The 18433-nt window shown below is 43.5% G+C and overlaps 1 protein-coding gene across 1 annotated transcript in view; it reads right to left on the bottom strand.

Moving 5' to 3' along the window:
• The window catches only part of DOCK2 (dedicator of cytokinesis 2), a 411678-nt gene extending 393893 nt beyond the window's left edge, over positions 1-17785 (bottom strand). Inside the window, exon 1 of the mRNA XM_047729407.1 lies at positions 17673-17785. Coding sequence (XP_047585363.1) covers positions 17673-17715 — 43 coding nt within the window. The 5' untranslated portion in view covers positions 17716-17785. The remainder of the gene's footprint in view (positions 1-17672) is intronic.
• Between the last annotated feature and the right edge of the window lie 648 nt (positions 17786-18433).

Below are 18433 nucleotides of genomic sequence, written 5' to 3'. Positions count from 1 at the left end.
ATCCACTGCAAGTCAGTAGTGAATAAGGTGGGAGAATCACAATTGAGATAACTAAGGAAGAGATGCTCTTCCACAGACCAGGAGAGGACAAAGGAATTACAACCTCTACTGAGCCCTTTCTATGCACCAGACACTATTCCAAGGGCTTCATCCACCTATGTCATCCTCACCATAGTTCTTGGGTACAATTACTGTCACCTCTGTTTTACAGATAATGAAATTGAGGTAGTGTAAGATTGAGTGAATAGTCCAGGGTGACTTAGCCGGGAAGGAGCCAAATTGCATACAGCTGTACTGAATTTTTAGTGAATAAAAGTGACATGCCAGCCAATAAGAGAAAGTTAGAATTTCCATGAGTTCACTAAAACAGTGATTCTCAACTAAGGACAGTTTTGCCCCCAGTGAATATTTACCAATGCCTGGAGACATTTTCAGTTGTTACAATCTGAAGGGGGTGTGTGGGGCGGGTGGGGGTGGAAAGTGAAGGAGCTCCTGGCATCTTGCCAGTAGAGGTTAGTCATGCAGCTGAACATCCTACAATGCACAGAACAGCCCCATAACAAAGAAGTATCTGGCCCCAAATGTCAACAGTGTCAAAGTTGATAACTACTGCTCTAAAATATCATGGTGACATTCACTCTTTCCTTTTCAGTACTGCTATAAGTGCACACATATGTGCTCACACACATGTTCCCTTACGTTCATGCATTCACATGCCAGAGTTGGAAGAGTGGCTTTATGATTAAATCAAGGGCTGATTTCTTCAGCCCCTCACCTCCATTACAGGGAGTATCTGGCACTCTGCTGGATTCTGCGTGTTAGAAAAGTAAGATGAGGGGCACCTGGGTGGCTCAGTGGGTTAAAGCCTCTGCCTTCGGCTCAGGTCATGATCCCAGGGTCTTGGGATCAAGCCCCGCTTTGGGCTCTCTAATTGGCAGGGAGCCTGCTTCCTCCTCTCTCTCTCTGCCTGCCCCTCTGCCTACTTGTGATCTCTGTCTGTCAAATAAAATCTTAAAAAAAAAAAAAAAAGAAAAAAGAAAAGTAAGGTGAGAGGGGGTACCTCCTGCTGTCCTGGAGCTTTTGTGAAATCTAGCTGAACCCACAAGAAACAAGAAACATCTTAAAAATAAAGGGCTCAGCTGTGGGCCATAGCAGCTGCGGACTCTCTGAGGAGAGCGATCAAGAGGGGCTCCATAAAGGCGGGCTCCATAAAGGATGTGAGACTGGAAAGAGTCGGGGTACAAGGGGAAGAAATGGAGTGAGAGCCCCTGAAGAAGTGGGTGGAGAAAAAAGTGGTAAGGGCAGGGAGGAGGAAGGGGAAAGTAGCTTGATGTAGACACAGTCCCAGTAAGGGATAGTTGGACCACGTGAATAGAGTCCCAGTGTAAAATCTGTGGGGTTGGGACTGTGGCCAACTAGAGGGGTCCAGATATTTGAGGAAGGATTCAAAAACATTCCAGTTATTTCTGTGCTGTTCTCATAGGACCCAGTCTCCTCCCAGGGAAAGGTTATGGTTGAGGAGATGAAATCAAGATAGGGCAACTCAGTCCATCTGAATCTTATGAGGCCACCAGAAAGTGAAAAACCTCCAACCCTGTCACCTTCCATCCCCATCCTCCACCCACTCATTCATCTACCCACCTACCCAGCCCATTCAACCATCCACCCTCCCTTCCATCCATCCACCCACCACACATCCATCCATCCAATCAACAATTACTAATTGAGCACCTGCTCCATGCTGGAGAAGAAGAAGAGACATTGTGTTGCCATAATGGAGTTTATATTACATGAAAGACCCAAATAATTCAAACATGAGTCTGCAATGAAATATGACAAGGGTGATGGCAGAACTATGGTAACATGAAACAAAAGGTGTACCCATGCCCAACCTGTGAAATGGGGACATTAGTACTAATAATGGTGCTGTTTGCTGCCTCAAGCAAAAAGAAGAGAGATTACTACTTGGTTGTAAGCTTCCTGAGTGGAAAGACTATGTTTTTTATAAGGACCAGCTCAGGACTATCACTTGGCATAGGCTTACTGGATTTAATTGGTATGAACAGATATTAAAAATAGTTTTCTTGGGACACGTGGGTGGCTCAGTGGGTTAAGTCTCTGCCTTCAGCTCAGGTCATGATTTCAGGGTCCTGGGATTGAGCCCTGCATCAGGCTCTCTGCTCAGCAGGGAGCCTGCTTCCCTCCCCCCCTCTCTCTCTGCCTCCCTCTCTGCCTACTTGTGATCTCTGTCTGTCAAATAAATAAATTTTAAAAAAATAATAAAAAAATAGTTTTCTTGGAGAGCCTGGGTGGTTCAGTTCGTTGAGTTCAGCTCGGGTCATAATTTCAGGGCCGTGAGGTTGAGCCCCACGTTGGACTCCGCACTCAGTAAAGAGTCTGCTGATTCTTGCCCTCTTCCCCTGTCCCTCCCCAACTTGTGCACACACACGCTCTCTCTCTCAAATAAATAACTAAATCTTAAAAAAAAAATGGTTTTCTTGGGATGCCTGGGTGACTTGCTCTGTTAAGCATCTGCCTTCAGTTCAGGTCATGATCCTAGTAACATGGGATGGAGCCCCATGTCAGGCTTTCCATTAACCGGGGAACCTGCTTCTTCCTCTCTCTCTACCTCTCCCCCTGATTTGTGCTCTCTTTCACTATCTCGCTCTCTCAAATAAATAAATAAAATCTTTAAAAAAACAGTTTTCTTGTTCTTCACAGCTCCCCAAACCAACATTTTACACCTTGGGCAGAATGCCTTAGTTGTGTCTATTGTATTGGTTTACTAAATAATTACTGAGTACATTTATCAGGCCCTTACTTAACTCACATCCATGAATAGGCCTTGATGAAATTGAAATGCAAAACTGCACATGTGTAAATATTTAAGAAGACAGTTTATAGCTTCCACTGGATTCCCAAGTTGTCCCAGTTTACAATAATGCTTAACTTCTCTAATGTTCTTCTGCTAGTGCCTTATAGCTGATGGACTCAAACTTGACCCCAAAACACAGCCCTGCCCTCAGACAATGTGCTGTCCAGTGGGAGAGATGACATGTGGTTACATAACTAAAAGACAAGGTGCAAAACCAGTTTCCGATAAAACAGAAGAGGTACCTCCGGATTGAATTGCAAGAAAACTGTCTGACAAACCATAAGAGACTCTCAATTGCACAAAACAAACTAAGGGTTGCTGGAGGGGAGGGGGGAAAGGGATGGGATGGCTGGTTGATGGACATTGGGGAAGGTATATGCTATGGTGAATGCTGTGAATTGTGTAAGACTGATGGTTCACAGACCCGTACCCTTGAAGCAAATAATGCATTACATGTTAATAAAAAAATAAAAAATATAAATAAATAAATAAGAAACTATCTGAAAATTGTTGTATTTCAGTGAGACCTTGGCTCCCCAATTTCCTCATATGTGAAAGGATGATAAAAGTACACACCTCTCAGTGTGCTTAAACATGGTACCACAAGTGCTCTGCAAATGTACCATGCTGGAAAAAAGTGAGGCAATGTATTATTTATGACAATGCAGATGAGAACTCAAATCAAGTATTTAATGAAGTCCCGTATGCAATTCTATATTTCCAGCTGCTCACACCAAAAACCTTGGAGTCACTCCTGATTCCTCTCTTTCTCTCACACCCAATTCTAATCCATGAAGAAAATCCCATTTGTTCCACCAACAACACACACATCCAGAATCGGAGTGTATCTCTCCTCCTCCACTGCTGTCTCCCTAGTGTGGGCCACCACCATCTCCTGCCAGGGCCATTGTAGTAGTTGTCTAACTGGCCTCCTTGCTTCCACATTTAATTACCCTCTATCCATCATAAAAGAGAATAATCTTTTAAAACAAGATAGAAGATTCTGCCATTCTGCTGAAAACCCTAAAATGCCCGACCCCCTCCCATTTAGAGTCAAAGCTCTGGTCATTCTGTGTACCAGACACTACGCACTACAACCTCCCCTCAGACAATTCATTTCCTACACTTCTGCCCCTTTGCTTGCTCTCTCCAGCAGTCACAAGGACTCCCACACATTAGAGAATCTTCCTTTTCAGGACCTTTGCATTGGCTGTTTATTCTATCCAGAACATTCTTTCCTGACAATTCCTGATACAACCCCGTACTGCCACCACCAGTAAGGCAAGCAGCATAATCCTACTTCCCTAGGCAAACCCTCTGGGTTCAGCTGGCACAATATATGTCTTTTTGCTGCAACCCAACATGCTGATCATGGTGTCTCAGGCCTGGAACTGTCACTACTCAATCCAGTCTGACAAATGCCTGCTCAGCGTCTGCTCTGTTCAGAATTTGTGTTGGATCCTGGGCCATTTATGCAAGTCACAGTGTCCACCTAGGTCTCCTTCTATTATCCTTGTTTAGGCTTGGACCCAAGGGCTTGCATGTTGTCAGAGGACCTCTAACTGCCCTGAAGTAATGTCTAGAGAGAGACCATTATCAGTCCTATCCTCTTCTAGGCCCAGCTACTGCGACTGTAACTTTAAACCAATGCAGAGACTGACAGTGTCCTAGGGAGGTCACAGGAGGAAGGAACGACTTTCTCCAAGGAGAATTAAAAACCAAATAAGACTTAAGAGGGTTACAAACTCAGCCTGAACTTACATCAATTAAATGAAGTAGGAAGAAAGGAGAAAGTGCCTATTAAAGCAAACATTTATAGAGTCCCTACCCAGATTCCTTTGAAGTCGGATGGTGATAAGCGTTATCATTTCCCATTCGTAGAACACTTGCTGCAGAACACAGACTGTGGCACCCATGTGTAACTGACTACTAAATTAAAGGTTTGTAAACTTTAACCAACAAACAAACATAAGTCCAAAGGTCCAGAAATTAGAATATTCTGGTGACTACATTGTCTGTCTCAACATACAGAAGCAATATAAGGATGCTGATCTTGGGAAAAAGCAGAGCTTAGTAAACACAGTCTGTTAGGGCTCATTCAAATACAAACATTAAGGTTGGGAACAAGATGGCCACTAACTGTAAGGATCTTGTAAGCCTAGGGATTAGGACAATCTCCTTATGTGGACTCAAAGAGCCAGCCCAGCAGCCACTTCTAAACAGTGCCAAATTACTGAAGCATTAGAAAGTGGGAGGCCAGGCAGTTAAGAATTAGTAGGATGGAATCAGGTCTCCAGTAGTGTTTGTTTGTTTCATCAGACTAATTTCTGGAGACCAGTCAAAAGATATAGTCGACCTCCATAGCAAAGATACATGTACTAAGATCCCTCCAAGTGTTTCCTTTGGAATTCTTCCCCCATTGCTCCTCAGAGGCCTTCCCAGACCATCTAATTTAAGAGCCCTCCTTCCAATATTCTCAATCATGGAACAAATTTTTATTACAATGGCACATCTCATAACATAATTATATGCTTACTGATTCATCTACAAAGTCTTTTTATGTCTTCCCCATTAGACTATCAGCTCCAATAGTGTGGGAATCATATTGGCCTAATTCCAGTAATTTTAGTGTCTAGCATAGTGCCTGGCACATAGAAAATGCCCAAGAAATATTTAAGAAATAAATGAAGAATGAATGAGTAAATGAAGGAAACGAGTCAACAAGTTAGCGAGTGAACAATGCTCTCTATCCTTCCTTCTTGATTATTACCTCGGGCTATAAAAGCAGTATAACTGACCCCTCTGTAGTAGAATTCTTCCCTGAGTATATTTGGGATGCATGTTTTACTCATGCTTCCTACTCAGAGGATCCATCCCCACCCATGGCTCCTGCTAGATGAGTAGCAAGCCGCATGTTCCCAAGCCATAACCACAGTGTATTAGACCAGTAAGGAGCAGCCCCTTGATCAGAATGGGGCTCACTCCTACGTTGGCAATGGCCTCTGATCTAAGTGGACTTTCTTGAAAATGTGAGTCAGTCCATTCAGACCTCTCTCTCAGAACTTTGAATAAATAAATGCAGAGAGAAGAAGATTTGGTGGATTATTGAACTGCAAAGTCATGCAGAGTTGGGGTGGGTGGCATGCTGGGACCACCATGGGACCATGGTGTTATCAGAATATCAAAGTTATAAAGGAGTGATGGAATTAGAAGGCGTTGGTAAGGAGAGCAAGGAGAACAACACTGATGTGTTAAGAGAAGCTGGGTTGCCATGAGAAGGAAGGCAGAGGTTCCCGAGGCCACCTTTATTCAGGCCCTTCTGGAGGTCTGCCTTTCAGGTTTCCTGGATTTCTGTTTGATTTCACCTGATCCTTAAAATACACCACTCACCTCTTCACATACACATATGCAACACACACCTTTTAACTGAACCATTTTGAAAGGACTTTTTTTCATTTCAGTAAGAGTCTGTGCTGTAAGAGACTCAAGTGTCCATGGCTCACTCCAGATCTGTCCATTTTGGGGCAGACCAGCTCTGTCCAGGGTCCTGCACTACAACAGCACCACCTGCATTCCTCAACATGGAGTGGTCTCAGTTTCATCCTCATTCCCCAGTCAACGTGTGGAAAAGACACTTTCTCTACTTTTGCAGAGACTAGTATGGTGTGCATTGTACCCCTCCCACAAAGGAGGTGTTAGAGTCCTAAGCCCCAGTACATCAGTTTGTGATCTTATTTGGAGATGCAGTCTTTACAGATGTAACCAAGTGAAAATGATGTCAGGGTGGGACCTAAACCAAGAAGACTGGTGTCCTTATTAAAAGGGAAAATTTGGAGAAAGACATATACACAGGAAGAACACCTTGTGAAGATGGAAGTAAAGAATGCTTTGAGGCTCTATAAGCCAAGGTGCACCAAAGATTGCCAGAAACCCACCAAAAGCTAGGTAGGGTCACAGAACAGATTCTTCCTCACAGCTCTTAGAAAGAACCACCAGTACTCCCCATACACAGTTACACATAGGTACACAATCCTAAGCAGAGACAACCTGCATAGAGAAGAGGTTTCTCAACATCACTGAAGCTCCCATACAAATCCTTCCTGGCAGGCTCAGCTTCAGGATAACTGAACCTTTTTTCTATTCTCACTCTGTCTCAGAAGCCTGGCCTTGAAGCTTTCTTCTACAGCCCTTAAATATCATATCGCAGGGAGGAGTCAAGATGGCGGAGAAGTAGCAGGCTGAGACTACTTCAGGTAGCGGGAGATCAGCTAGACAGCTTATCTAAAGATTACAAACACCTACAAATCCAACGGGAGATCGAAGAGAAGAAGAACAGCAATTCTAGAAACAGAAAATCAACCACTTTCTGAAAGGTAGGACTGGCGGAGAAGTGAATCCAAAGTGACGGGAAGATAGACTGCGGGGGGAGGGGCCGGCTCCCGGCAGGCGGCGGAGCAACGGAGCACAAAATCAGGACTTTTAAAAGTCTGTTCCGCTGAGGGACATCGCTCCAGAGGCTTAACCGGGGTGAAGCCCGCACGGGGTCGGCGTGGCCTCAGGTCCCGCAGGGTCACAGAAGGATCAGGGTGTCTGAGTGTTGCAGAGCTCACAGGTATTAGAACGGGGAAGCCGGCTACAGAGACAGAGCCGAGGAGTGACTCTCAGCTCGGGGGTTACCTTGAACTGGTCGCAGGCTCGGTCAGCTCGGAGCGCGGCCGGAGGCCAGGGTGGCGGGAGTCACTGGGCGCTGTTCTCTGGGGGCGCACTGAGGAGTGGGGCCCCGGGCTCTCGGCTCCTCCGGGCCGGACACCGGGAGGCCGCCATCTTCATTCCCGCCCTCCAGAACTCTACGGAAAGCTCTCAGGGAACAAAAGCTCCCGAAAGCAAACCTGAGCAGATTACTCAGCCTGGCCCGGGTAAGGGCGGTGCAACTCCGCCTGGGGCAAAGACGCTTGAGAATCACTACAACAGGCCCCTGCCCCAAAAGATCAGCAAGAAACCCAGCCAGGACCAAGTTCCCCTACCAAGGAGTGTAGTTTCAATACCAAGGAGAGCAACGGAATTCCAGAGGAGGAGAAAGCAAAGCACGGAACTCATGGCTTTCTCCCCATGATTCTTTAGCCTTGCAGTTAATTTAATTTTTTTTTCTTTTTCAATATTTTTTCTTCTGCTGCTAAATTTTTTTAACTTTTACCCTTTTCTTTTTTAACATTTTTAACTAGTTTATCTAATATATATACATTTTTTCCTTTTAATACTTTTTCTTTATTGGTTTTCTTTTTAAAATTTTTTTTCTTTCTTTCTGAACCTCTTTTTATCCCCTTTCTCCCCCCTCACGATTTGGGATCTCTTCTGATTTGGCTAAAGCATATTTTCCTGGGGTTGTTGCCACCCTTTTAGTATTTTACTTGCTCCTTCATATACTCTTATCTCGACAAAATGACAAGGCGGAAAAATTCACCACAAAAAAAAGAACAAGAGGCAGTACCAAAGGCTAGGGACCTAATCAATACAGACATTGGTAATATGTCAGATCCAGAGTTCAGAATGACGATTCTCAAGGTTCTAGCCGGGCTCAAAAAAGGCATGGAAGATATTAGAGAAACCCTCTCGGGAGATATAAAAGCCCTTTCTGGAGAAATAAAAGAACTAAAATCTAACCAAGTTGAAATCAAAAAAGCTATTAATGAGGTGCAATCAAAAATGGAGGCTCTCACTGCTAGGATAAATGAGGCAGAAGAAAGAATTAGCAATATAGAAGACCAAATGACAGAGAATAAAGAAGCTGAGCAAAAGAGGGACAAACAGCTATTGGACCACAAGGGGAGAATTCGAGAGATAAGTGACACCATAAGACGAAACAACATTAGAATAATTGGGATTCCAGAAGAGGAGGAAACAGAGAGGGGAGCAGAAGGTATATTGGAGAGAATTATTGGAGAGAATTTCCCCAATATGGCAAAGGGAACAAGCATCAAAATCCAGGAGGTTCAGAGAACCGCCTCAAGATCAATAAGAATAGGTCCACACCCCGTCACCTAATAGTAAAATTTACAAGTCTTAGTGACAAAGAGAAGATCCTGAAAGCAGCCCGGGAAAAGAAGTCTGTAACATACAATGGTAAAAATATTAGATTGGCAGCAGACTTATCCACAGAGACCTGGCAGGCCAGAAAGAGCTGGCATGATATATTCAGAGTACTAAACGAGAAAAACATGCAGCCAAGAATACTATATCCAGCTAGGCTATCATTGAAAATAGAAGGAGAGGTTAAAAGCTTCCAGGACAAACAAAAACTGAAAGAATTTGCAAATACCAAACCAGCTCTACAGGAAATATTGAAAGGGGTCCTCTAAGCAAAGAGAGACCCTAAAAGTAGTAGATCAGAAAGGAACAGAGACAATATACAATAACAGTCACCTTACAGGCAATACAATGGCACTAAATTCATATCTCTCAATAGTTACCCTGAATGTTAATGGGCTAAATGCCCCAATCAAAAGACACAGGGTATCAGAATGGATAAAAAAACAAAACCCATCTATACGTTGCCTACAAGAAACTCATCTTAAACCCAAAGACACCTCCAGATTTAAAGTGAGGGGGTGGAAAAGAATTTACCATGCTAATGGACATCAGAAGAAAGCAGGAGTGGCAATCCTTATAGCAGATCAATTAGATTTTAAGCCAAAGACTATAATAAGAGATGAGGAAGGACACTATATCGCACTCAAAGGAACTGTCCAACAAGAAGATCTAACAATTTTAAATATCTATGCCCCTAACGTGGGAGCAGCCAACTATATAAACCAATTAATAACAAAATCAAAGAAACACATCGACAATAATACAATAATAGTAGGGGACTTTAACACTCCCTCACTGAAATGGACAGATCATCCAAGCAAAAGATCAACAAGGAAATAAAGGCCTTAAATGACACACTGGACCAGATGGACATCACAGATATATTCAGAACATTTCATCCCAAAGCAACAGAATACACATTCTTCTCTAGTGCACATGGAACATTCTCCAGAATAGATCACATTCTTGGTCCTAAATCAAGTCTCCACCGGTATCAAAAGATTGGGATCATTCCCTGCATATTTTCAGACCACAATGCTCTAAAGCTAGAACTCAATCACAAGAGGAAATTTGGAAAGAACCCAAATACATGGAGACTAAACAGCATCCTTCTAAAGAATGAATGAGTCAACCAGGAAATTAAAGAAGAATTGAAAAAATTTATGGAAACAAATGATAATGAAAACACAACGGTTCAGAATCTGTGGGACACAACAAAGGCAGTCCTGAGAGGAAAATATATAGCGGTACAAGTCTTTCTCAAGAAACAAGAAAGGTCTCAGGTACACAACCTAACCCTACACCTAAAGGAGCTGGAGACAGAACAAGAAAGAAACCCTAAACCCAGCAGGAGAAGAGAAATCATAAAGATCAGAGCAGAAATCAATGAAATAGAAACCAAAAAAAAAAAAAAAAAAAAAAAAAAATAGAACAAATCAACAAAGCTAGGAGCTGGTTCTTTGAAAGAAATAATAAGATTGATAAACCCCTGGCCAGACTTATCAAAAAGAAAAGAGAAAGGACCCAAATAAATAAAATCATGAATGAAAGAGGAGAGATCACAATGAACACCAAAGAAATACAGACAATTATAAGAACATACTATGAGCAACTCTACGCCAACAAATTTGACAATCTGGAAGAAATGGATGCATTCCTAGAGACATATAAACTACCACAACTGAACCAGGAAGAAATAGAAAGCCTGAACAGACCCATAACCAGTAAGGAGATTGAAACAGTCATCAAAAATCTCCAAACAAACAAAAGCCCAGGGCCAGATGGCTTCCCGGGGGAATTCTACCAAACATTTAAAGAAGAACTAATTCCTATTCTCCTGAAACTGTTCCAAAAAATAGAAATGGAAAGAAAACTTCCAAACTCATTTTATGAGGCCAGCATCACCTTGATCCCAAAACCAGACAAGGATCCCATCAAAAAAGAGAACTACAGACCAATATCCTTGATGAACACAGATGCAAAAATTCTCGCCAAAATACTAGCCAATAGGATTCAACAGTACGTTAAAAGGATTATTCACCACGACCAAGTGGGATTTATTCCAGGGCTGCAAGGCTGGTTCAACATCCGCAAATCAATCAATGTGATACAACACATTAATAAAAGAAAGAACAAGAACCATATGATACTCTCCATAGATGCTGAAAAAGCATTTGACAAAGTACAGCATCCCTTCCTGATCAAAACTCTTCAAAGTGTAGGGATAGAGGGCACATACCTCAATATTATCAAAGCCATCTATGAAAAACCCACCGCAAATATCATTCTCAATGGAGAAAAACTGAAAGCTTTTCCGCTAAGGTCAGGAACACGGCAGGGATGTCCGTTATCACCACTGCTATTCAACATAGTACTAGAAGTCCTAGCCTCAGCAATCAGACAACAAAAGGAAATTAAAGGCATCCAAATCGGCAAAGAAGAAGTCAAACTATCACTCTTTGCAGATGATATGATACTATATGTGGAAAACCCAAAAGACTCCACTCCAAAACTGCTAGAACTTGTACAGGAATTCAGTCAAGTGTCAGGATATAAAATCAATGCACAGAAATCTGTTGCATTTCTCTACACCAACAACAAGACAGAAGAAAGAGAAATTAAGGAGTCCATCCCATTTACAATTGCACCCAAAACTATAAGATACCTAGGAATAAACCTAACCAAAGAGACTAAGAATCTATACTCAGAAAACTATAAAGTACTCATGAAAGAAATTGAGGAAGACACAAAGAAATGGAAAATTGTTCCATGCTCCTGGATTGGAAGAATAAATATTGTGAAAATGTCTATGCTACCTAAAGCAATCTACACATTTAATGCAATTCCTATCAAAGTACCATCCATTTTTTTTCAAAGAAATGGAACAAATAATCCTAAAATTTACTTGGAACCAGAAAAGACCTCGAATAGCCAAAGGAATATTGAAAAAGAAAGCCAAAGTTGGTGGCATCACAATTCCGGACTTCAAGCTCTATTACAAAGCTGTCATCATCAAGACAGCATGGTACTGGCACAAAAACAGACACATAGATCAATGGAACAGAATAGAGAGCCCAGAAATAGACCCTCAACTCTATGGTCAACTAATCTTTGACATGGCAGGAAAGAATGTCCAATGGAAAAAAGACAGCCTCTTCAATAAATGGTGTTGGGAAAATTGGACAGCCACATGCAGAAAAATGAAATTGGATCATTTCCTTACACCACACACGAAAATAGACTCCAAATGGATGAAGGATCTCAATGTGAGAAAGGAATCCATCAAAATCCTTGAGGAGAACACAGGCAGCAACCTCTTCGACCTGAGCCGCAGCAACATCTTCCTAGGAACATCGCCAAAAGCAAGGGAAGCAAGGGCAAAAATGAACTATTGGGATTTTATCAAGATCAAAACTTTTGCACAGCAAAGGAAACAGTGAACAAAACCAAAAGACAACTGACAGAATGGGAGAAGATATTTGCAAATGACATATCAGATAAAGGGTTAGTGTCCAAAATCTATAAAGAACTTAGCAAACTCAACACCCAAAGAACAAATAATCCAATCAAGAAATGGACAGAACACTTGAACAGACACTCCTACAAAGAAGACATCCAGATGGCCAACAGACACATGAAAATGTGCTCCATATCACTTGGCATCAGGGAAATACAAATCAAAACCACCATGAGATATCACCTCACACCAGTCAGAATGGCTAAAATTAACAAGTCAGGAAATGACAGATGCTGGCGAGGATGCGGAGAAAGGGGAACCCTCCTACACTGTTGGTGGGAATGCAAGCTGGTGCAACCACTCTGGAAAACAGCATGGAGTTTCCTCAAAATGTTGAAAATAGAACTACCCTATGACCCAGCAATTGCACTGCTGGGTATTTACCCTAAAGATACAAACGTAGTGATCCGAAGGGGCATGTGCACCCGAATGTTTATAGCAGCAATGTCTACAATAGCCAAACTATGGAAAGAACCTAGATGTCCATCAACAGACGAATGGATAAAGAAGATGTGGTATATATACACAATGGAATACTATGCAGCCATCAAAACAAATGAAATCTTGCCATTTGAGACGACGTGGATGGAACTAGAGGGTATCATGCTTAGCGAAATAAGTCATTTGGAGAAAGACAACTATCATATGATCTCCCTGATATGAGGGAGAGGAGATGCAACATGGGGGGTTAAGGGGGTAGGATAAGAGTAAATGAAACAAGATGGAATTGGGAGGGAGACAAACCATAAGTGACTCTTAATCTCACAAAACAAACTGAGGGTTGATTGGGGGAGGGGGGTTGGGAGGGGGGTGGGATTATGGACACTGGGGAGGGTATGTGCTATGGTGAGTGCTGTGAAGTGTGTAAACCTGGCGATTCACAGACCTGTACCCCTGGGGATAAAAATATATTATATGTTTATAAAAAATAAAATTAAAAAAAATATATCATACCGCAGACCATGGGTCATCTATTAGGGACTCAACGATTGCCCCCACCTAGGGCCTAAATTCATATGTCAAAGTCCTAATCCCCAGTATCTCAGAATGTAAATATATTTGGAGATCAGGTGTTTAGTGTGATTAAATTGACTGAATCTGTTAGGGTAAGGCCCAAATCCAATATGACTGGCATCCTTATAAGGGGAAGAGACACCAGGAATGAGCATGCACAGAGATGACCCTGTGAGGACAAAGCAATGAGAAGGCAGCTGTCTGTAAACCAAGGCCTCAGAATGAAACCAACCTACTGGTACCTTGATCTTAGGCTTCCAGACTCCAGAACTACACAAAAATAAATTCCTATTGTTTAGGCCACACAGCCTGTGGCACTTTCTTATGGCAATCCTAAGCAAACTAATACATCATCCCAAATATCCTTCTTCCCCTCCTTCCTTAGGAATGGCACTCCTAATTTTCAGCTGGGTGCATGGCTGCCTACATAATAGACTACATTTCCTACCTACCCTTGCTATGTTCCCTCATGTGATTAGGTTTTAGCCAACAGGATACAAGAGGAAGTGTTAAGACGACCTTCAGGAAAGTGTCCTTAAAGAGAAAGGTCATGCCCTTCTTGTTCCCTTCATCCTTCTTGCTGGTTGGAGAGGGGATCTGACAGCTGGAGCCTGAGCAACCAGCTCAGTTCAGGAGGTAGAAGCCTCATGCCAAGGAAGCAGTGCAGGAGACAATGAATTGTTCTACCACCTCTTCATGGACCATTTCTGAGCTTTCTATTTCAGAGAGAAATAAGCTTCTAGTTTGGTTAAGCCACTGTTTTGGAGGTATTCCATCACTCATCACACTTATTCCTAACTGACACCTAACTTATTCTTCCTACCTCCTCCTTTCCTGCTCTCCCTTCTCTCCTCCAAGGTGGAAACTCTCATCACTGAGACTCAGAGGATTAAGATAGTAAAAGCCAAAGGTAATGTTAGTTGTAAGTGGACTCTTGCAGGGCTAAATAATCAGGATGTCAGGAGACAGGAAGATTTTACCTACTTCTGTTCTTGTACCTCTATGTTCAATCCCTGCCCTTCTTATAATTAATTATATTAAATTCTTATAGGTGACATGCCTGCTCTAAAATTCCACTGTGCACTGAATTAAGTCCAAGCTTACAAGGTTGTCACTCAAAGCCCTTCACAATCTGGGTGCACTTTACCTCTCCAAAGTTTTGTATTGTTTTGTTTTCATTACAAACATCTACTAAAACCAAAGCAGAATATGTATTGTTTGACCCAAATGCCACATACATTCCAACATCCTAAATTTTTCTATGATGTCCCCCTCTCCTGGATTCTCTCCTTGTGTGGTACCAAAGACCCAGGACCTGAAGATAATTGAATCTAAGACCAAGCCCAAGTACTTCTAAATTATGTGAACTCTGGGTCTTGGTTTCTTCGTCTGTAAAATGAAAATAATGCCTCATAGAGATATTCTGGAGCCAAAGATGTTGCATGATAATGGGTCTTATAAACCACAAAACACTACACTCTTTGAAGGCATAAGTATCCTGAATCTGGTATTCGGGGGCATTGTCCTGTGTTTCATTTAGCTCTGCAACTATTAGGTAACCCCTTGACCTTAGTCACTAACTTTCATTGAGCCAACCACATTACTAAGTGCTTTTCATGCATTACCCCATTCAATCCTTAAAACAGTCTCACAAGACGCACATTATCCTTATTACCCCCACTTTATTGATGAGGAAATGGGCCCAGGTTTGAAATCAGTTCTGACTTCACAACCCAAGCTTCCAACCTTACACATATCTCCTCGAAGGCAGTCTATGCCTATTCTTACTTCATAGTCATGCTGTTTTGCCCCACTTCTGGAACTCTCTGTAATTCTAATGGATCACATGTTAATATTCCATTAAGGAAGGAAAAATAATCTGACAAGGTATATATATGAAGGTCATCTGGGGCTGCCCACAAGATAAGAAGATGAGAAAGAAGCCAGTGATTCTGGTGAAGAAGCGGTCTCGTGTAAAGCCAGCCCATGAGACAGACAGACATAAGCACTCCTTGAGAATTAAGCCAGAAGAAGGCTGGCTAATGCCACCAGCACTGATGAGGAAACCAAATAGGAAAGCAAAGCACAGGATCTCCTTGTGTGTTTAGGCCTGGCTGGGACTCTGAAGATATTCCGAGAATCCCCTAATCCTTTATATGTTTCTCTCTTCTTCCAAGCCCCCATATTCATTATCTCAAATTCTTTTCATAAAAGAACACCTTAAAATAGAAAAATTTAAGACCTAGATTTACATGGAGAAGACTAGATGACAGACCTGTCTGCAAATAGTGATGGTGTCAGAGCTAAAGGCCAGCTCCTTACTGTTAGGTCCCTATTCTTTCTGTCCCATGAATCCAGTCCCCCATCTCATCATAACCTAACATTTGCCTTTCCTTTCCATCTACCCAGGGCCTGACAAAGAGTCCAGCATTCAGATGCAGAGAAAAGAGACTCCCTTTGAGAAGAAGGCACCTTCCAAGTGCTCTCTGGATCTCTAGATAGTCATCAACCTTCTGACCCCCCATGAAATAGAATTTTCACAAGTAGGCATGAAAAATGTCAGCTATACCATCATCAGGAAGACTCCAGGCCTAATGTCTAACAGAGTGCCCAATCCCTGACCACCTAAATAGGATTTTCTTTGTTAGGGAGAGTGGGAACCCTACTCCATCTTGTAACTCTGTCCCATCCTGTGATGTCATGTCCTCAACTAAACCCCCATGCAGAGGGCAAAGTCTAAGAATAATAACTGATAACATCTAGGGAGTGAGGATTGCTTTGCACTCTAAGCACTTTATGTGGATGAACTCCTTTACGTCTATAACAACCCTGGGAAGCAGATGCTATTATTATCCCCATTATACAGATAAGGAAACTGAGCCCTAGAGAGAGTAAGTATCTTGTCTAGGTCACAGGGCTGGAAAGTATTAGAAACTATAATCCAAGAACAAGCAGTTTGTCACCAGAGCCCACGATCTTCACACCATAGCACAGGACCTTAACAGCAGGAATGCACTATAGCCCCTCAGATGAAGGGTAGAACTCTTCCCCCCATTTGCTGCTCTACTTACCCTGGACCAATACTGTCTCCTGTCTGCCACCCAGCCTCCCTCCACACTGGCTTCAGCACAAATCTGTTCATATCTCTTCTCTGTTCCGAACCCCTAGTGCCTAGAGCTGAGCAAGTGAAGAGATAAATGTTGAACTCTCTGGGGCAGTGTTTCTCCAACAGCAGCCTTGGGACTCCTTGTATCTATCCAATCTCTCTCTCCCTCACTCTCTCTCTCTGTCTCACTGACTTGGGGCTTGGGTCCTCTAACCTCTGTCTTATTCAATGCTCATCTTTGGGGGTGGCGTCTGGTATCTGCCTATGTAGGAAATCATACAGTGGTTTTCAAATTTAGACTTGTGTTTGAAAACCACAGTGAGTCTACGGAGGCTGCACCACGGGTGCCACTTAGTAGAAAGAGTCCCAGTACCTGAAGTCTCCCTTCCCCCAGCCACCACTTCCGCCCTGAGCTTGAGGCAGAGGCTTCTGGGAGCTTAGATGGCTGAAGCTGATGCAGCGGGCTTCTTGGATATCCCCAGATAACCCAGCAGGAGCCTTTCTCCCTAGAGCTTCTCAAGGGCTGAGTGAAGGACCCTGTCTTCCAACCCCACTCCCTAAACCTGTACAGCCCTCTGGACCCTCCACCAAATCAGGGATCATCTGACCCAGAAGAAACAGGCAGGAGAAGCAGGCAGATGGGTGTTGCTTTGGACACGGGTGGAGGAAGGCAGGCTGGGCCAGGCAAGAGGAGAGGGCAGATGTTCCTTCTCTGAGGTCATCTCTCTACGTGGGGCAATGAAGTCTACCCCCCGAAACACTGGGACTGGGGCACACAAAGCCACCCTGGACTGGACCCCATGTAGGGGTTGCAGAAGCATTGTGGAGAGACAACAGTCTGTGTCCCATGGGAGAGGGCACGGGCTGGGCAAAGCCGACTGGGCAGGGTGCCCATGTTCCTCTCCCCCTGCCTCCTCTTCTCCACTCAGCTGGCCCTGAAGCAAGCTGAGGAAGTCACTGAGCCCAGGACGTTGGGTCAGCCCTCCCTGCCTGTGCCCACACGGCTGGCTGCCGCAGCATCTTCCAGCACACATTTCTCAGGCCACCTGCCTTTCCCTCATGCCCAGACCTACCCACGCCGTGTCGCTCCTTGTCAGTTTTACGCCAGGGGGCCATGGCTGGGCCACTGGAGCTGCGGGTGCCTCACGTCGTCCTGTGGGGAAGCAGCCAGGGGGTGGCTAGGCGCTCCGCCGGGCCCCACTTCCTTCCTCTTTTCAAACTCCTTCTCAGGGCCCGCCCTCCTCTCCCCAGGGCGCTCTGCTCCTCCTCCACCAGGCCCACTGGGCTGGGGCACATTAGAAACCTAGTGGCTTGAAGGCCAGGAGACCCCAGCAAAGCTTGGGGTCCATCGCCAGCTTGATCTCCCCCAGGCAAGTGTGGAGAGACCAGGTAGGTACTTAGGGCCACCCAGGCCACCACCACAAGTGCAGGAAGTTGCCAGATAACAGCCTAGTGACTGAACAGAACTCCCTCCCAAGGATCCCTAGCATGAGCTTTGATATCTTATGTGAATGTAAATCCACACTCTATTATTTATCAGCCATGACAGTAGAGTAGGACAAACTATCATTTTTTTGTAAGATTTGGTTTTCTCATCTGTAAAATGGGATACTAGTATGTACTTCATGTGATTATTGTGAGGATTAGAGGAGATTATGGACACAGCAGGTGACACATAGCAGTTCAATATATATGTACAGAGGATGTGATTTGTGGTTTTTATCCTATTGGTGTCACAGACCCATTTGAAAACCTGATAAAAGCCCAGCAAATACTTCTGAAAGTACACAAGAATGGGATTTACCAACAATGCCAGGAGGTAAGGGTGCTCTGA

This window comes from Lutra lutra, chromosome 5 (genome assembly GCF_902655055.1).
Source record: "Lutra lutra chromosome 5, mLutLut1.2, whole genome shotgun sequence".
NCBI classification, from domain to species: domain Eukaryota; kingdom Metazoa; phylum Chordata; class Mammalia; order Carnivora; family Mustelidae; genus Lutra; species Lutra lutra.
Note: the sequence above shows the minus strand (reverse complement) of the source record. Positions and strands in the feature narration are given on the sequence as shown.